Raw genomic sequence first — 21,310 nt, forward strand, 5'->3', positions numbered from 1 at the left:
TGTGCTCTCACTTCATGAGTTTAAGTGGGCATCCTGCCCCTGCTAGCACTCCAGGCCAGACTCAAAAGTCCATGTGGTCTGCAAGGTTCTCCCTTGGGCAATATCACCAGTGACATGTGGCACTGCAAAACAGAGAAGCACTACCTGAGTTTTTGCTGCTGAGTATGGTGCTCTGCAGGAGTGGGGAACGGGAAGGAAGCAGGGTGGCTTTGCTGCTCCAGGCATGGCAGTTTCTCAGACCACAGTCAGCTCCTCAGGCTGAAGTAGAAGTCAGTGGGTGACTGTGGAATTCCCTCTCAGCTAAAACTGTGAGTGGCTAGACATGTAGCTACTTCTTCCTACTTGTCATGGTGTCTGTGAAGGTGGATACACCATATGACTGGCTGCAGCAATGTCCCTGTCTTCTCTCCTCTTGTCCAACGGAATCTTCATTGTTTTTGCAGTTCTTGGCTGAAAATTTCCATCAGACAGGCCCCTGGAAACATGGTCCTTCCTTTGTTGTTTTCGTATCCCAGAGCAGCTACAGTTAGTATGGCTGCACCCTACTCAACCATCTTGGATCTCCTCCACCCATCTGCTAAGGGACCTTTCTCCATGGCTTCTTTTCTTTTTTCACTTCTTAAACCTTTTTCACTAGTCTAAATTCTTCCCAACAACAGTTGCTCTATTGTCTCCATTATTTAAAAATTCCTTCACCATTCTTCATCCCCTTCTAGGTATTGCCATATCTCCCATCTTGCCCTCACAGCAAGTTATTATATTAATTATATTATATTAATGCACAAGCTAACTTGCTATGCCATGACTTAAATAAGATAGAAGTACATTTGATCCTCATCATAATACAAAAGTATGTGAGCAGACTGAGCTAGGTAGCCATATCTGCTTGACAGCATCATCCAGGGATGCTGCCAGGGCTTGGCTCTGCCAGTCTCAACATGTGGCTTCCATCCTGGGCCAAAGGAAGATACATTTAGTTGTAGTCATAGCCCAGTCAGCAGAAATTGGGAAAGAAAGCACAGCGAATGCAATTTATCATTAAGGAGGTGGATAGGATTTAGACACAGAGCCACACCTAGGACTAAAAAGGCTTTAAAAAGACTTCCTAGATGATGTCATGCCCACTAAAATTCAAGGTGTTAGTTCCTCAGAAGAAAAATGAGAAACCAAACTGAGGGGGCAATTATCATTTTCTGTCACCAAAACAAAGCTTGCCTTTTTTAAGGTTTTATTTATTTATTTGAAAGGCAGAGAGCAAGCAAGAGCAAGAGAGAGAGAGAGAAAGAGAGAGAGCTCTTCTATCCACTGTTTCACTGGGCCAGGCCAAAGCCAGAAACCAGGAACTCCATCCAAGTCTCCCATGTATGTGGAAGTGGTCCAAGTACTTGGGCTGTCCTCTGCTGCTGTCTCAGGCATGTTAGCAGGGAACTGGATCAGAAGCCAAGCAGCCAGTACTCAAACCAGCACTCCCATATGGGATACAGGTGTCTGAAGCAACTGTTTGACCTGAAGAGCCACAATGCCCAGCCCCCAAATCAAGCTTAGTGAGCCATCTGCACCCATTATCCTTACTTCTTTACCTCATCCACTCTTTATCAGAAAGAAACAAAACATACTTCTCTTCTTTTTTTAAGATTTATTCATTTATTGGTAAGGCAGAGTTACACAAAGAGAAGGAAATACAGAGAGGGGGATCTTCATTCTGGTAGTTTTCCTCTCAAAATAGCTGCAACAGCCAGAGCTGGGGCAGACTGAAGCCAGGAGCCAGGAGCCAGGAATTCCATCTGAGTTCCCCACAAGGGTGAAGGAGCCCCAGCACCTGAGCCATCTTCCTCAGATTTCCCAGGCACATTAGCATGGAGGTGGATCAGAAGTGGAACAGCTGGGGCTCGAACTGGTACTCATGGGAAGCTGGTGCTGCAGGCAGCTGCTTAATCTGCTGCACTACAATGCTGGTCCCTAAGCATACTTCTTTTTTTGAAGTGTACATAGGGAAAATATATACAACTTATTTGTATAATTTAACAAAGAAATAGAAAGCAAATATATGTGTAGCCACCATTTTGATCAAGGAATAGAAAATTATGAGTGCCTACAGAGCACCCTCATGTGTCTTTACTTCCTCACTAGAGTAAATTTGCCATCTGGGCTTTCACAGTCATCATTGCATTATAGTTCTACCACCTAAGCATACGTTCTTGACTACAATAGTTTGATTTTGCCTTTTTTGAACTTTTTTGCTAAATGTTTCATGTTCACTTGAACTGATGCTCAAAATTCTTTGTTTCCCATTACACTTGGAATAAAGTTTGAAAGGCTACATGACAGATGGATATTTGGCACAGTGGTTACGGTGCCACTTTGGATGGATGCATACCATATTAGAGTGTCTGATTACAGTCATAGCTTCACTTCTAATCCAAGTTCCTACTAATGCATACCCTGGAAGGCATCAGGTGATGGCTCAAGTACTTGGACTCCTGCCACCCGTATGGGAGACCTAAAGGGAGTTTCTGCCTCCTGGCTTTCGTTGGCCCAGTCCTGGCTATTTCATGCATTTGGGAAATGAACCTACAGATGGACGATCTCTCTGTGTATCTTGCTTTGCTCTCTGACTTTAAAATAAAATGAAAATAACCATTTCTTCTTTTTTGATTTATTTATTTGAAAGACAGAGTTACGGAGAATGAGAGATCTTCTATCCACTGGTTTGCTCCCCAAATGGTTGCAACAGCTGGATCTGGGCTGATCTGAAACCAGAAGCCAGGAGCTTCTTCCCAGGCTCCCACATGGGTGGGAGGGGCCCACACACTTGGGCTATCTTCCACTGCTTTCCCAGGTGCATTGGCAGGTAGCTGGATTGGAAGTGGAGCAGCCAGGACTTGAACTGGTGCCCTTATGTGATGCCAATTCTGCAGGTAGCAGCTTTACCTAATACACCACAGTGCTGGACCCCAAACAGTTTTTTTCTAAAAATATTTTAAAGGCTAAATGTTACTGTTCCCATCTCTAACTTTACATTTCATCATTCTCTTCCTAGAAAATCTTATTTCTTTACAGTTTCTCAAACCTGCCAAGCCTTCTTTTATCTCAGGGCTTTTCCAGAAATTTTTTTTCCACATTCTTTGTCTGACTCTTAGTCATCCTTCAGATCTCAGCTTTAAGATCATTTCTTCAAAGAGGTGTGCTCTACCCATCCAATCCCAGTTAAATCTGTTCATTAGGTTTTCTCTTGGCACTTAGTAATTTTCCTTCACGGCCCTTGTCTCAGATTATGACTGTCTATTTACATTTGACTCTTTTAATCCATGAGACTAGACTGAATCTGTTTAGTTCATCACTGTTTCCATAAAATCTAGTGCAGTATTTGGCACATAGTATGTGCATGAGAAATATCCTTTGAATAATTAAGTAAATATAATCATTCTTATAATCATTCTTTAAATATCTTCCCTCTCAAATAGTCTGTAATTATCCTGAGGGCCAGGACTAAAAATGAACTGAGGTGAATTGAATTGAATTGAATTGAGAGGTGGGTTGAGACTAAATTCCATAAAGGGGAAGGAAAAAAAAAAAGGTTGTTAGAATGCCTCAAGGAAAAGTACCTTATAAAATGAATTCTTTATTATTTTAATGAGAAATATAAACTTCAAAGCATGTGCATTAACTTGTAAGTTAAAGATGCTTATCCCAGGGACAAGCATCTGACCTAGCAGTTAAGACATGATGTGCCTGAGTTCAATTCCTCACTGTGGCTCCCAGTTCCAGCTTCCTGCCAATGAAGATCCTGGAAGGCAATAGGTTGTGGCTCAGGTAATTGGGTTCTTGCCACCCATGTGTGAGACTTAGATTGAGTTCCTGCCTCCTGGCTCTTAGCTCTGGCCCCAGCCCAGCCCCAACTGTTGCAGGCATTTGAAGAGTGAACTGGCAAATAGGGACTCAGTCTGTCTCTCTCTGGCTGTGTGTGTGTGTATGTGTCTGCCTTTTTAATAGAAAAAAATGTATCCCATTCAGTTATATAAATTAAATAATATATTTCATAACAGAACCTGAAACCTTCCTATAATTTTATATTCCTAAAGAGAATAATCCTTAGACACCTAAGCCAATCATGATGTGAAGCCAATACAGAGCTGATAAATTTATTCACAATTTGGTTTGCTATGTTTTCTACCATTTTATCTAAGGAATGCCTGACCCATTACTAACTGTGGGTACATGGTTCGTCTTTTAAGAATTGTGCCATTAGGTTTTCTGTACATGAACAATAACACTTTTGTTCTGTGATATTTCCTACAAGTTGTATATTCCTACTAAAATAACAACCATGTCTTCTTAAATTGCACTGTATTTTAACTATCCTTTTATGTAGTACATGTTTGATAATCTCTAAATATATTCTGCTTCGCTTTTCGGAACTAGTAACATAGTACTATAGATGAATTATTTTTTTCTTGAATCTTTGTGCACCAACTGCTCAGTGAATTCATTCACTTTAGGATTTTCTGTTTTCTTTCTCTGTTTCCATGGAGAAGTGTGTCAGTGATGTGTTTGACTCCATGGAAACAGATGAGTGTCTCTTTCTGCATACACGACTAATTAAATCGCACACTTTCTGTGCTGCTCATTGTCCTGGAGGGGCAGTGAAGAGGCCTTCTCTGAATGAAACATCATTTCAGTAGTAATTCTTAGTATTTAACCTGATACAAAGGATTAATGTTTTAACATAACCCACTGCTTCCTAGATTCAGATGTTTTGGAGCTTGGTCTGCATCATAAGCATGTAAACATACATAGTAATTGCTATATGCTATGCTCATCATTTTTAGATATGTAGCTTTTTCTTTTAACATCAAACTGAAATAATTTGAGTTCACCAGAAATATAATTGACAATAGAATTTAGTAGATTCATTTTAATACTGTTTAGTGTATTGTAGTAGAAAGGGTATGGATTTTGAACGCTTTAAAAAAAATTTCAATTCATTCCCCAAATGCCCACAAAGGCTCAGCCAAGGAACAAAAGCCAGAAGCCAGGAACTGGGAACTCAATCCAGGTCTCCCATGTGGGTGGTAGGAAACCAATCATTTGGGCCTTCACCACTGCTTCCCAGGTTCTGTAATCAGCAGGAAACTGAGGCCAGGAACTGGAACCAGGTATCAAACCACTCCAATATAAGATATGGGCATCTTAAATGCTAAGACAGATGCCCACCAGGGTATGGATTTTAGTCAGGCAAGCCTGAGGGTTTTTGTTTGTTTGTTTGTTTGCTTTGACAGGCAGAGTTAGACAGTGAGAGAAAGAGAGAGAAAGGTCTTCCTTCCGTTGGTTCACCTCCCAAATGGCTGCTTCGGCCGGCGTGCTGCACTGATCTGAAGCCAGGAGCCAGGTGCTTCTCCTGGTCTCCCATGTGGGTGCAGGGCCCAAGGACCTGGGCCATCCTCCACTGCCTTCCCGGGCTACAGCAGAGAGCTGGCCTGGAAGAGGAGCAACTGGGACAGAATCTGGCGCCCCAACCAGGACTAGAACCCAGGGTGCTGGCACCACAGGTGGAGGATTAGCCTAGTGAGCCACGGCACCAGCCAAGCCTGAGTTTTGAACTATAACTTGTCACTCACTGGCATGCTACCTTGACTAAACCACTAAAGCTTTTTTTTTTTTTTTTTTTTTTGACAGGCAGAGTGGACAGTGAGAGAGAGAGACAGAGAGAAAGGTCTTCCTTTGCCGTTGGTTCACCCTCCAATGGCCGCCGCGGCCGGCGCGCTGCGGCCAGCGCACCGCGCTGATCCAGTGGCAGGAGCCAGGAGCCAGGTGCTTTTCCTGGTCTCCCATGGGGTGCAGGGCCCAAGCACCTGGGCCATCCTCCACTGCACTCCCTGGCCACAGCAGAGGGCTGGCCTGGAAGAGGGGCAACCGGGACAGAATCCGGCGCCCCAACCGGGACTAGAACCCGGTGTGCCGGCGACGCTAGGCGGAGGATTAGCCTAGTGAGCCGCGGCGCCAGCCCCACTAAAGCTTTTGAGCCTCAGTTTCCTCATCTGTGTATTACAAATTACAATACTTCACTTGTGTGGGAACTAAATAAGATAATGGCTGTGAAGCATCTAGCATGGCCCCTGACATAGTATGATAAGTAGTATCCTTTTACCGTTATTGTTTTATCAGGTTGGACTTGGAGTAAAATATTTTCTATAAAATATAAAATTTTATATTATAAATATGTATGTAAATATAAAATAGTTTCATTTTTATAGTTTCAGAAATGTCTTAAAATAGAAAAGCACTGAAGGCTACACTATTAATACTGTTTCTTTATGAAAACCAAACAAAATAATTTTAAATACACAAAGTGTATAATGATTGATAAAGATATTACTAATAATATCTGAGGTTGTTTGCAATGGTATACTGACTAGCAAGCAGCATTCCCGTTCCACTATAGCTTTGGTTGTGCTGTCCACATGCTGAACTAGCAGTTCCTCTTAGTTTTTGGTTTTAAGTTTTGCTATAGGATAATTCATTTTGTTTGGCTTTTGTCTGAGAGGTAGAAATGGACAGACATAACTCCCATCTACTGGTTCACTCCCCAAATGCCTTCAGTGACCAGGGTTGGGTCAGTGACAGAACCAAGAACCAGGAACTCAATCCACATCTCTCGTGTGGGTGGGTGGCAAGGACCCAATTACTTGAACCACATAACGTGCTACCTCCTGGGGTCTACACTGGAAGGAAGCTCAAATTAAGAACTAGAGGCAAGATTTGAACCCAGGCATGCAAGTGTGGGGTGCAGGTTAACAACTAGGTCCATGTTCCTCTCCTTGTGCTTAACATCTCCAACGTAGCAGTTAGCTATCACAAAGAGCCTATAAGTAGCAGGAACTATTTCAGTGCCTTTATCTCAACCTAAACCCTAAATGTTAGGCTCATTAAGTGTTTTATAAATGCTTGCCTGAATACATGTATGTTTGTAAATATAGTTCACCATGTGTATTCATGGGTCACAAACCCACAGGTTAAACCAACCAAGGCTTGAATATATTCAGGAAAAAAAATATTTCTGTACTGAGCATGTACAGGTTTTTTTTTCTTGTCATTATTCCCTGAACAATATGGTATAACAACTATTTTCATAGTATTTACATTGTATTAGGTATTGTAAGTAATCTAGGCATCACTTAAAGTATTTGGGAGGGTATAATTAGATTATATATAAATTCTATTCCATTTCATATAAAGGACCTGATCATCTGTAGCTTTTGGTACCTCAGGAGATTCCTGGAACAAATTCCATGCAGATACAAAAGGATAACTATACTCTCATGAATATGCATCCGTCCTAGTATGAGTAATGACATGACCCAGCATTCATAAAGTTTTCTGTGCCAGCCACTGCATTAAGTATTTTGTAACTCACCAAGCTCATTGAATAATGAAAAAACACAGAGTTTTGCATACTTTTATTGTCTTCTCTTTTTCTTTTTTCTTTTTTAAAAAACAGAGTTACAGAGGAGGAGAGACAGAGAGAGAGAGAGAGCAAGAGACTGTCGCTCCCCCTCTTCGTGGAGGAACGACACTAAGCCCTGCCTAGGCTTCATATCCGAGTCACGGCACCATTATGTCGCTCCCCCTCTTCGTGGAGGAGCGACACTAAACCCTGCCTAGGCTTCATATCTGAGTCACGGCACCATTATGTCGCTCCCCCTCTTCGTGGAGGAACGACACAGGACCCTGCGCTGTTCTTTCTGTCTGCTCGGCCCTCCCCGGGTTTGCTGCTGGTTCTTCCCGGGTTGGCTACTATCACTTCCACCTCCGTGGAAGGGCAGTTCCCCCTGGCCACATTCCCCACTTCCGCAGGGGAGCGGCACACCGCCGGCCGGCTCTCTCGGGGGCTGCACAGGTGTTCCTTCAGATGTTCCCCTTAGATGTTCCTGGTACATGCCGTCTCTCTCCTCCTTTATAGTCCTCCTCCGCCAATCCCAACTCGGCTGCCCACACGCCGAGTACGCTGCTCTCCTCCAATCAGGAGCAAGTCCTACAGCTTATTGGCTGAACTGGAGGCAGCTGTGTAGAAGCTGTTTTCTTCTCTCCCAGCACCATATTGTGGGAGAGCAGATGCATAGAATAAGTCTTAATTCCAGTAACTTAGTCTAGTCTGGGTTGCTCCCCACAGAGACAAAGAGAGATCTTCCATCTGCTGGTTCACTACCCAAATGGCCACAATGGCTGGGGCTAGGCCGTCCTGAATCCAGGAGCCCAGAGCTTCTTCTGGGTCTCCCACATGGATGCGTGGGCCCAAGCACTTGGGCAATTCTCCACTGCCCTTCCAGGCATATTTGCAGGGAGCTGTATCAGAAGCAGAGAACTAGAACTTGAACTGGCGCCCATATGAGATCTGGCGTCAGAGGCAGAGGCTTAATCTACTATGCCACAGCATCAACTCCTATTGCCTTCATTTTATAGGTGAGGAAACTGAGGTACAGAGAGATTAAGTAACTTGTTTAATAAGTAGCAGAACTTTGATTAAAGTTAGGAAGTCTGATTGTGGCATCTCAGTATATGGATAGATACTTCTGTACACACATGCACTGTCATATGTATGAATAAGTATAAAATGAAAAATATAAGAAAAACTTAATTAGGTCTGAACCTTGGCTGATGAACTGAGTGTTTATCTAGATTGGCATTTTCTTTACCTTTTTTTGTTGTTAGACACTCTTTTGGCAATTTAGTAAAGCTTATGGATTCCTTCTCTAAAAAAAAATAATTTTATGAACTTAAACACAATACATTGGATTATAAAGGAAACTAGTAATATTAACATGAAGTTATCAAATATTCTAAAATTGTTATAGTAATATATCTGCCATAATGTTTTTGTTTTAAATTGGTGGGGCATCTGTTTTAAACCAGGTTATTAGTTAGTGATTTCTTTTAAAAAAATATTTATTTAATTTTAATTGAAAGACAGAGTCACAGAGAGAAGCAGAGACAGAGAGGTCTTCCATCCACTGGTTCACTCCCCAGATGGCCACAATGGCCAGAGCTGAAGCCAGGAGCCAGGAGCTTCTTCTGGGTGTCCCACACACATACAGGGGCCCAAGGACTTGGGCCACCTTTCACCGCTATCCCAGGCCAGAGCAGAGAGCTGGATTGGAAGAGGAGCAGCCAGGACTTGAACTGGTACCCATATGGGATGTTGGCACTTGAGACCAGGGCTTTAACCCACTGCGCCTCAGCACCATCCCCAACAAACATATTTAATACCAATATTTAGTGGCTGATCCAACAAATATTATCATTCCTAAATAACAATGAATGTTAATGATATTTTAACATACCTGCAATAATTATAATCAGAAAAGATTTTAAAGTATTTTTCATGTCAGTATTGTTAGTCTTATTTTATATGTAAGGAAATTGAGAGTCAGATGTTAAGAAATTCAGTGAACAGCTAAGAGCTGGCAAAGTTGATACTCAAACCAAGTTATTTGATGATGACAGAAAGAGATATTGTCATTATTCCTGTATTGCCTCTCTATAACAATAAGCAATTTTTTTTAAAGATTTATTTCATTAATTTGAAAGATAGAGTTACAGAGAGACGTAGAGAAAGAGAGAAAGGTCTTCCATATGCTGGTTCATTCCCCAGATGGCTGCAATCGGTGCTGCGTTGATCCTAAGCCAGGAGCCAGGAGCTTCTTCCAAGTCTTCCACATGGGTGCAGGGGCCCAAGGACTTGGACCATCTTCTACTGCTTTCCCAGGCCATAGCAGAGAGCTGGATAGGAAATGGAGCAGCCAGAACTAGAACCAACACCCTTATGGGATGCCAGTGCTTCAGGCCAGGGCTTTAACCTGCTGTGCCACAGCACCGGCCCCTAAGCAAATATTTTTAAAATATTTCTTTATTTATTTGAGAGGCAGAGGTACAGACAGAGAGAAAGTGAGACTGAGAGAGAGGTCTTCCATCCACTGGTTCATTTACCAAATGAACTACAAATGTCCACTACAGCAGGAGCTAGGCTGATCCAAAGCCAGGAGCCAAGAGCTTCTTCCAGGTCTCCCAAGTGGGTACAGGGGCCCAAAGACTTGGGCCATCTTCTACTGCTTTCCCAGGCTATTAACAGGGAGCTTGATTGGAAGTGGAGCAGCTGAGACATGAATTGGTGCTCATATGGGATGCCAGTGCCACAGGAGGAGGCTTAACCTACTACAGTGCCTACCCCCGTAAATATTTTTTAAATACAAGAAATTCTTTCCCAAGACTGTGACAATATGGAAGGTGTGAAGTGGGTTAATGCAGGTAAAATAAACATATCTGTTGTCCAATCAAAGGTAATAGTTTAAAATAAGCAAAATAGTGAATGTTCCATTTATTTGTGATGGACTATATGGTGCTGTAGCTATTATGTAGACTGACACAACTGTTCCTGCAGTAATTTCCTCTAATTGCTAGACTTGAAGCTCTGGTTTCTACACATACCAGCCTTAACCATCCGTACTCTTCTGCTTCAGCTGGTCTTAAAATAACCGAATGTGATTGAGCAGTGTCTTTCCAGTCATTGATCCACCCCAGTTTTCTGAACTGTGCGCAGAGATGCACGTGCTGAATGCCAGCCCCAGTTGTGTAAGTACCAGTTGGTCATGGATTAGAGGCCATATCCACAGTTGCCAGAATAATTAAAACAACCCAGCACATTGGCCAGCTGCTTCCTATGTTGACTGTTCCTGACAGGAATGCAAATTTAAGTGCACTGCTGTCCAGTGAATATTAATTTACATAAGCCCTGCATTTGTACAATGTGTTACAGTTCCCAATTACTCCCAAATAATAAATCACTTATTTGATCATCAAAATAAGTTATGGTACAAATTGAACATGTATTAGATGAATGTTATAGATGAAGAAACTAAGGAAGGACTTAAGGTAGATAGGTAAAGTCCTAGACCTGACTTGGTTATTCTCTTTTGGTCAAGAAATCCCAAATCTAACAGTACCCTCATTACTCAGAAACTAGCCAAGAAGCCACTATCTACCTGGAACTACTCAAACGGGGACCCGAGTGAGGTTGAATGCTGCTTTTTCTAGTCACAGATAGAAGATATGTGTATTTCCAGTTTCCTCAAATAAACTTTGTGTTATATGTACAATAGATTGAATGGTAGTGACATAACTCAATGAAATCTTCTCTTTGGGACAATATAAATGCCAGTTACGTAAAAAAAAAGTATGCCAGGGATTGAAGACTTGGAGTTTCCATGTATCTTACTGCAGATGTGGAAAGAGGTTAGCCATCGGCCTAAAGTTCTGTACTACAAGGCAGAGTTATTTACCTACCTCACATGCTTATTTGATGAAATGTCTATTCAAATCTTTTGCCCATCTTTTAATTTCATTGTATGTCCTTTTATTATTGTTTGCCTTTTTATTCCATTTTATAAATTCCTTACTTATTCAAAATAGAAGGCTTTATCAGATATGTGGTTTGGAAATATTTTCTCCCAGTTTGTGGTTTATCTTTTTATTTTCTTAACAATGTTTTTCAATTTTTTTAATATGGATAATATCAAGTTTATTATATTTTTTATAGATTGTTATTTGGCATCATATCCAAGAAATCTTGAACTAACCCAAGGTCACAAAGATTTTCACTTTCTTTTGCTTATAAAAGCTTTAGATAGTTGACAGGTTTCACATTTAATTTTATAACCCCCGTAAGGTAATTTTTATATATGAATATAGTGCTATTATAAACTGAATGTTTGTCCCCCTCCCCCATTCCTATCTTGGATTCCTATCCCTACTGTGGTAATAGAAGGAGGTTGGGCCTTAGGAATGTAGTATAGGTCATGAGGATTGAACCCCACTAAATTAGATTAGTGTCTTATAAAAAGCACCCCAGAAAGCTTCCTGGTTCCTCTTTTTCCACCATGGGAGGATAGAACCAAAAGTTGGCAGTCTGCAACGTGGAAGCAGGTCCTCACTGGAACCTGATCATGCTGGTACCCTGATCTCAAATGTACAGCCTCCAGAACTGTGAGAAATACATTTCTGGTATTTGTAAATCAGTGGTACTTTATTTTAGCAGCCAGAACGAAGACAGATGCAAAATATAAATTGAGGGGTTTGGGTTTATTTTTTCATTTAGTACATGAATCTTAAAATTTTCCAGCATCATTTTTTAAAAGATTTATTCATTTATTACAAAGGCAGAGTTACAGAGAAAAGAGACAGGGAGAGAGAGAGAGAAAAGTCTTCCATCTGCTGGTTCAATCACCAAATGACCACAACAGCCAGAGCTAGGCCAATCTGAGACCAGAAGCCAGGAGCTTCTTCCAGGTCTCCCATGTGGGTGCAGGGGCCCAAGGACTTGGACCATCTTCTATTGCTTTCCCAAAGCATAGCACAGAGCCTGATTGGAAGTGGAGCAGTGTAAGTGAAGCAGCTGGGACTCAAACTGGCAGCTATATGGGATGCTGGCACTGCAAGTGGCAGCTTTAACTGCTATGCCACAGCACCGGACCTCAGTATCATTTGTTTTAAAGACAGTCTAGCTATTGATTTGCCATAGCACCTATATTAAAATCAGCTGATCATACATATATGTTGATCTGTTCCTATACTCAAATGTGTTCAACTGATCTATGTATCTGTTTCTTTGTTGGTATCACATTGTCTTCATTACTGTACTATAGCTTTACAATATGTCTTGAAAGCATACAGTATGAATCCTCCAACTTTATTCTTTTCTCAAAAACATTTTCTTCTCTTGCTTTCTCAACAGTTTTAAGACCAGGTGTCCATTTATACAGAAATTGCTTCTGGAAATTTTTCAACACATTTGGTTTTGTTGTTTTTTGTTTGAAGATTTATTTATTTACTTGAAAGTCTGAGTTACACAGAGAGAGGAAGAGAGGAAGAGAGGAAGAGAGAGAGAGAGAGAGAGAGAGAGAGAGAGATTGAGATTGATTGATCTTCCATCCACTGGTTCATTCTCCAAATGGTCACAATGGCCAGGGCTTTGCCAGTTTGAAACCAGGAGTTAGGAGCCACCTCCTCTTCTGGTTTAGGAACAATTTGTTCCTTTTTTTTTTTTTGACAGGCAGAGTTAGAAAAGTCTTCCTTTTCCATTGGTTCATCCCCTAAATGGCCACTACGGCCGGAAGCCAGGAGCCAGGAGCCAGGTGCTTCTTCCTGGTCTCCCATGCGGGTGCAGGGCCCAAGCACTTGGGCCATCCTCCACTGCCTTCCCGGGCCACAGCAGAGAGCTGGATTGGAAGAGGAGCAACTGGGACAGAATCCAGCGCCCCGACCGGGACTAGAACCCAGGGTGACAGCGCTGCAGGCAGAGGATTAGCCAAGTGAGCCATGGCGCCGGCCAACAATTTGTCCCTTTTCAGTGAGGATCATCTTGATGTGGCACAGGGAGCTTGTGTGGGTTAATCCGACCGTGGGCTCTGTAGGGACCACAACACATCTTGGGAGCTTTGTGTACCTGGATGTGCTCAGTGACCAGAGAATCTACCTCTAGACCCTTCAGCTCAGCGTTACTGTCTGCATTTTCAAACAAGTGCAACAGAAACTCGACACTTTTTTTGGACCACCGACCCTGTGTCCAACCCCACTGCTTGGCCTGGCATGCCTACCAACTCCAGCATTGTACCAACAGAATGGCACACATTGCTTCTTTAGTGTGACAGTTAGTATTTGGTGGCTTTTTGGATATGCATATCCTTAATGTCTGGGCAGTTTCTTGGGTATTCTTAAAGTGAATATGAAGATTTGAAACTCTTGATTTGCATGATTTTATGGGGTTTTCTGGGTCAAGTGAGTAGTGAACCATTTTTGCAGATCACCTAAGGCCACTTACAGGAAGAGCTCCAGTTTTCCTTTAGTGTTTGCATGTTGTATCTTTGTTCAGTCTTTTACCTTTAGCCACCTATGTTAATATATTTCAAGTAAGTTTCTTATAAATAGCATATAGTTAAGGACCCTTCCTTTTTTTAATCCATCTTGGAGTTTTTATTGATATGTTTACAACATTTATATTTAATATAATTATGGATGTTGGGATCTAAGATTTATGATTTATTATGTCATCACTGTGAGTTCCTTCTGTTTTTCATTCCTGTTTCTCCTTTAATATCTTATTTTTCATTCTTGCACATTTTTAGAATTCTATTTTAATTTATATATAGTGGAGCTTTTATACCAGCTTTACTGAGATGGAATTTACATACCATACAATTCACTAATTTAAAGTGTACAATTCAATAATTTTATATATTCACAAAGTTGTATAAATATCATTACAATCATTTCCCCCCAAAAAAGAAACTCTAGACCTCTGATCTGCCACTCTTCAAATCTGTTCCCACCCACAGTTGTAGGCAACCACTAATCTGCTTCCTGTCTCTGTAGATGTGCCTGTGCCAGACATTTCTAAAAACAGAGTCATACAATATGTGGTAGTTTTGTTTTTTTTTTTTGTTTTTGTTTTTGTTTTTGTTTTTGACAGGCAGAGTGGACAGTGAGAGAGAGAGACAGAGAAAAAGGTCTTTCTTTTCCGTTGGTTCACCCCCTAATTGCCGCTGCGGTCAGCGCGCTGTGGCCGGCGCACCACGCTGATCTGAAGCCAGGAGCCAGATGCTTCTCCTGGTCTCCCATGCAGGTGCAGGGCCAAAGGCCATCCTCCACTGCACTCCAGGGCCACAGCAGAGAGCTGGCTTGGAAGAGGGGTGACCGGGACAGAAACCGGTGCTCCGACCGGGACTAGAACCCTGTGTGCCGGCACTGCAGGTGGAGGATTAGCCTATTGAGCCGCAGCGCCGGCCAATGTGGTAGTTTTGATGACCTCTTTCTCTTAGCATAATGACACCAAGATTCATCCATGTGTAGCGTTATTAGACCTTTATTCTTTTTCCTGAATAATATTTCATTATAGGTAGAGGTATATAACATTTGCTTATCTATTCATCAGTTTATGAAAATTTGCATTTTTCCATTTTGGGACTCTAATGAATAATACTGCTACTTTCCCAGACCCAGGGAGCTAGATTGGAAGTGGAACAGCCAGACTTGACCTAATGCCCTTATGCGATGGAGGCATTACAGGTGCCAGCTTAACTTGGTATACCATATCACTACCCCCATTGCAAAAATTAAAGGATATAAAAGAAAGGAAAGAATGAGGGGAGATTAAAGAAAGAAGGGAAGAAGGAAAGTATGGTTATCTTCTTAGAATTATTATCTTTGAAATGCATAACATTGGTTCTCATTATATTAATAAAAATTTAGAAAGAAAATCAGGTACTGTGTATTTACTCCATCTAGAATGGGAAAATTACTATGACACATTTTTGCATTATTCATAAAAACATACCATAATCCTTAGTGTATGGTCAACAGTAAAGAAGTATTTGTTGATAAAAGAAAGGAGTGACAGAGGAACATAACTAACCCTGTATCTCAAAATGTTTACTTAGGCTTACATAATAATTAATAATATGGCTTTTGTAGTCACTAATCAGTTTGCAGTCTAACTCCACAACCTGTTTTCTCTGTGAATGTGAACGTGTTACTTGTCTGAGTCTCTGTGTCCTGTAATACAGGAATGTTAATATCAATCTCATATCAGTAAAAATGGATAATGCATTTAATTCATTTAGCACAGTGCTTGATAATTTACCTAGTATATCAGTTTTTTGTTACTATAACAAGGTACCTGATGCAGGCAATTTTATAACAAAAAAGGTTTATTTTCAACTCACAGAGTCGAGGCACAAAACCTAGAGGCATCATCTGGAAGCAACTTTCTTACTGGCAGAGTCATGGAGCAGTGCAGAGCATGGCATGGCAAGAGACAAGGAACGTGCATATCTGTCCATGTCTATGTGGTCTCTCATAAATCCACCGTGACTCTATCATGGGGTCCTACCCACATGCTCTACTCCACTCTAATCACTCTCTAGGCCCCTACCTCTAAACATCATAATTGGATTAATTGTCCACTCTCAGTACCACAAGACCTTGGGGACTAAACACCTGAGGTTAAGGGTACAAATGTAGTTCCTGCTTATGTTGGTAATAACAACAACAATTATTAAATAATCATTATCTGTTTCTTATAGGAAACTCTGCTCTTAAAGACAAAGAAGATCAATTTGGCAGAACACCACTTATGTATTGTGTATTGGCTGACAGATTGGATTGTGCAGATGCTCTCCTGAAGGCAGGAGCAGATGTCAACAAAACTGACCATAGCCAGAGAACTGCCCTCCATCTTGCTGCTCAAAAGGTGAGAAGTAAAATTACCATAAACATTTACTGTTTTGTGTGGTATTTATTAGTTGATTAATGGAACTCTACAGTGAACAGATGATAAGGAAATCACAAATACATGATTTTTAAGTTTCATATGATTTTTCTAAAAGCAGTATATAAACTGCAGAGAAAAAACACAGGTAACCATCAATAGCCACATTCATTTACCTAGTTTCCTCAAATAATGAAATTCTTTCTTTGATCTAAGGTTTGCTAAGAAAAAAGAGATCAAAATTATATGTGTAATATGACTATATTACAAATCTATTTATGTTTGAAGAAAAAATAAAGACCAAAAAGAAATACATGCAAAAATATTTTAATAGTTGTTAGGTTTAAATATTGATAATATATATGAATTTTAGTACTCTTCAATGTTTAAATGTTTTTCCTAAATGAATATTACTTCTACAATAAAAACTTGCAACCTCTTTGAAATATATGGTATTATAGGACAAAAATAAAATTTTACCAATGTGTTTTTCAACTATTTAAAAACTCAAATTATATTACCAGTATCAGTCATTTCTGGTTTTTAAAGGGATTGTCAGGAGGTCAGATTTTTTAAAATTAAACACATGCAAAAGATAAAATGGGAAGCTTCCAAATCTATTTAAAGATTTACCTAAAAGCTATTTTTCTCTCAATACATTTTGGCCAATAAAATATATTTCCAGTGCATGATATTTTTCTTTTTATAATTTTAAACTTATGTATTTTTTGACTAAAAAGCAGTGGACATACATTGGATTCAGCAGAAATTATTAGAGTTATTTCTCATTTAAAACGTGAAGCAGATATAGCTGATTAATTGAGGGGTGAGAAAAATACCTTTTCATTAGTTGAATGCAGAAAAGAGGCTGACATTAAGATGTACTACTGAATATGCTAGTTATATGCTCTTATCAGTTAGATCTGTCATGTTATTTCCAGAGTTACTTCTCTTGAATTTGCTTCTCATTATATTACTTTTTATAAAATCTCCCTCATTTTCTATCTCAGTTTTAACTACTGCTTAGGTATTTTTTAACCTCTCACCTAGGCTTGTCAACTGATAAAACTATTCATTCAGGAAATGGAGCTGCATTAATTTGTTATCATGAAAAAGTAAACAGTTCAGATATAAGTAGCCCGAATATTAAGAATTTTATATCCTGTTTTTTTGTTGTTGTTGTGATTCATTCAAGTATAAAAGTCACTTTGAAATGTAGATGCGGGGGAAAATAAGGATGTATGTTGATGACCCAATGGTATGACATCTTTGTAGAAATGTAATGTGACCAAAATGGTTGAAAGAAGGAGAGTATATAGGCAGAGAGACATGTCAGCCCTAAGTCTCTTCATAATATATGATGCATTGTTTTCTTTTGCCTTTTGTTTCTATTTTGATTTTAATTATGATTTTTCATAGTCAAAGGATAAATAGCAATGTGATTTATATGTTAGAATTGACAGTTGATTTCCTAAATAATATGTCTCATGTTCTTTCTAATAGCTGATAATTATGCATTTCCTTCTGTTCTGTGTTGCTGGTATTTTTACATAATTACCAAGAAGAGTAATGTGTCTTTAGGCTAGACTAGGACTAGTAGAATTTCCAGAACAAAGAAAATAATCTTTAGTATTCTGCTCTGCACTGACAAGCCTGGGTATTATGTTTGGTTTTGTGCTTCATATTAAACACCAATATTAAGAAATCAGAAATCAGAGATGGTTTAGACCAGGTAGAAATAAGATGATGAATGATCTGAACATACTTTTCAAAGAACAGTTGGGGATGTTATACCCCAGATTTGTAACATACTTGCCCCTGAGCATACACCAACACAGATTCTCTTTTGACATCTTCACCTTAAGCTTCCAGGATTTTCTCATGTTAAATTGAAACAAATATGATCTTACAATGAAAGATCGTCAAACACGTACGAAGCAATCTGTTATGAGTGAGAGCAGAAGCAGCAAACAGATTAAGTTCCAAAAAAAATCAAATATTAGCATCATTAGAGACGTGGTATAAAATAACCAATAATGGTATGATAGGGGCAGCTATTGTGGCCCAGGAGGTTAAGTCTCCCTTTGGGATGCCCACCTCACATACTGAGTGCCTGGTACCCTTTCTAGGCTCAGCTTCTGATCCAAATTCCTGTTATGGGCACCCAAGAACGTAGCAGATGACAGCTCAAGTACTTGGGTCCCTCCCACCAATGTGGAAACCCAGATGGAGTTCTTGGCTCCTGGCCTAGCTGTGACTGTTGTGGACATTTGGGGAGTGAACCAGAAGGCGGAAGATACCGCCTCTCACTCTCTCCTCCCTTTTTGCCTCTCATCGCTTGTTCCTTTCCTTCCCCCTCTCTTTCCCTATCTGACTTCCAAACAAATAAAAATAAACGTTAAAAAAAATTACTAATGGGATAAAGATATAAAAAAACAAATAAGCAAAAAGGATAAAGATAAAAAAGAAGGAATCAGTCTCTAACCGGAGACTTTCATGACTAAATATCAGTTCTGGCCATGACTGCTTATTTCAGATTAACCCATCTGTACCAAAGCAATCCATAAAAACTGAAGAAAACACTTGCACTGTTTGACGGTATTGAGAACAATTAACATAGGCAAAGTTACACAACTGCAGTCGTTCAGGGAAGGGAAGCATGCTACATGAGCACCACATGCTCCTGGCTTTTTTCCTGTAAGGCATTTTACAAATTGGAATGCAAAAGAGTACAGCCCCAACAGGAAGCAGCAATCTTACTAGCCTGAAGAAACCAAGGTAGAATTTGTTAAGACTAGTAGCTGGAACTTGAAGGGCAAAATCCTAGAGAGAAGGGAAGTGCAGAAAAAGAATTCAAAATCTGAATACAAATTCCTCTGAAGTCATTAGCAGATTCCTGAACTGTGCTTGGATAGGGTGGGGCTATAAGAAACCTACTAGTTCCCGGTTGCCCCTCTTCCAGGCCAGCTCTCTGCTATGGCCAGGGAGTGCAGTGGAGGATGGCCCAGGTGCTTGGGCCCTGCACCCCATGGGAGACCAGGAAAAGCACCTGGATCCTGGATCCTGCCATCGGATCAGCGCGGTGCGCCGGCTGCAGCGGCGGCCATTGGAGGGTGAACCAACGGCAAAAAGGAAGACCTTTCTCTCTCTGTCTCTCTCTCTCACTGTCCACTCTGCCTGTCAAAAAAAAAAAAAAGAAACCTACTAGTAAACAACAGCTGGGAGACTTAAAAGATCTGAGCAGAGATGATTTTTATAGAGTATCCTTTATTTTCTTTCACATTTAAGTCTTTTAATACATAACAACTTGATTTTTGTGTATTGATCTAGCCACATTTTAAAACATGGATTACTAATTTTCCCAGTATAGCCTAGTTGCTTTGTAGCCATGGAGCATAAGCTGTGTGCCAGGGCCAGGCTGCTGTACTCTACACTCTCTGTGTTTTCCTTCCTTCCTTTCTTTATTTCTTTATATTTAAATTAAGTGTGCTGAAATACTAAGGAGCCATTTAGAAAATCTGAAAATTAAAATTACATGATCAAAGTATTTTAAGGGAAGTAATTTGGTAATCAAAACTACTTTGGAAGAGGAAGAAAGTAGAAATACATAGAAAACTCTTAAGTTCTGGCTAATAGAAAGGAATTAGATCTCAGAGGTGTAATTTGGGGGTAGAAATATTGATTAAGCAAGTATTTGCCTAATGTCTTCATGTAGTTGTAATTATATACCTGGAGGACTAAGAAAAAGTGAAGCAGACATGTCTGCTATGGACAGGTGCTGTCGGTACATTTCACTATTAAATTTTGTTTCTCCTTGTTTACTGAACCGTTTTGATATACTGCTTATCAAGTTTTCTTTTCAAGTATTGCCTTTCCCACTTAATCTAATATTTGTGAACTCAGAAGTGTGCTATTTGTATAATTATCAACATTCATGAGTATGTGCATGTATTCATTAATTCAACATGTTTAAAATACTAGACTCATATAAAAGGTACTGTGTTGGGTCTTGAAATACAACGGTGAGGCCGGCACCGCAGCTCAATAGGCTAATCCTCCACCTGCGGTGCCAGCACCCCAGGTTCTAGTCCTGGTTACTCCTCTTCCAGTGCAGCTCTCTGCTGTGGCCTGGGAAGGCAGTGGAGGATGGCCCAAGTGCTTGGGCCCTGCACCCGCATGGGAGACCAGGAAGAGGCACCTGGTTCCTGGCTTCGGATTGGCACAGTGCGCCAGCCATAGCGGCCATTTAGAGGGTAAACCAACAGAAGGAAGACCTTTCTCTCTGTCTCTCTCTCTCACTAACTCTGTCAAAAAAAAAAAAAAAAAAGAAAGAAAACGATGAAATACATGATTCCTGCTTTTAAGTTGCTTACAAATATCATGAATGATGATATTAAATGATAATTAAAGGTGGCCCATCCATTTTATAATACATAAATATTTTACAAAATGTCAAAAACCATCATATAGGAATAGCCATTTTTATTACTGACCTCAATCACCCATTCTCATATGCTATTATGTTTTTGTGTGTGTGATAGTGAAATATGTGATCTTTCTTTATGTCTACTAGTAGAAAAACTCATTCTCCCATGATATGAGTTTTTTGTTCATATCTCTATTAGAGCCCCATTACCTTTATTGTAATTATGCCTTACTTGTCTCTTTCCTACTAAACTGGAGCTCCAGGCAAGAACTTTGTTTTATTTATTTTTGAATACTCCTAAATCTAGCACAGTGTCTGACATGTCTTGGTTGAATGAATTTTATGTTACTTATAAAGAAAGTTATTATTAATACAAATGATAGACATTATGTTTATTAGAAACATTTATCCAATTTCAAAATACATATATGTGGAAAAACTTATTGAACTGTGCTACTTGGCTTTGACACATATTCTCTTCTCTAGAACAAATTGCTGTTAGTCCAAGCATCTTAGGAAATGGTACCCATGAGACTAAAATTAATCTCAATATGCTGAACATCTGTACC

General features: G+C 40.1%; 1 protein-coding gene across 6 annotated transcripts in view; it reads left to right on the plus strand.

Annotated features, from left to right (window-relative positions):
- Window positions 1–21,310, plus strand: part of INVS (inversin) — a 178,813-nt gene that overhangs the window by 14,228 nt on the left and 143,275 nt on the right. For all 6 annotated transcript variants that reach the window (XR_016211159.1, XR_016211161.1, XM_002708147.6 and 3 more), the window contains exon 3: window positions 16,131–16,297. Coding sequence is in view for 3 of the 6 variants with exons in the window: in XM_002708147.6 (XP_002708193.3) it covers window positions 16,131–16,297 (167 nt within the window). In the remaining 3 variants the exon portion in view is untranslated. The remainder of the gene's footprint in view (window positions 1–16,130; window positions 16,298–21,310) is intronic.

The sequence above is a fragment of the Oryctolagus cuniculus genome, chromosome 1 (assembly GCF_051225735.1).
Source record: "Oryctolagus cuniculus isolate XC-2025 breed Fujian yellow rabbit chromosome 1, ASM5122573v1, whole genome shotgun sequence".
Taxonomy (NCBI): Eukaryota; Metazoa; Chordata; class Mammalia; order Lagomorpha; family Leporidae; genus Oryctolagus; species Oryctolagus cuniculus.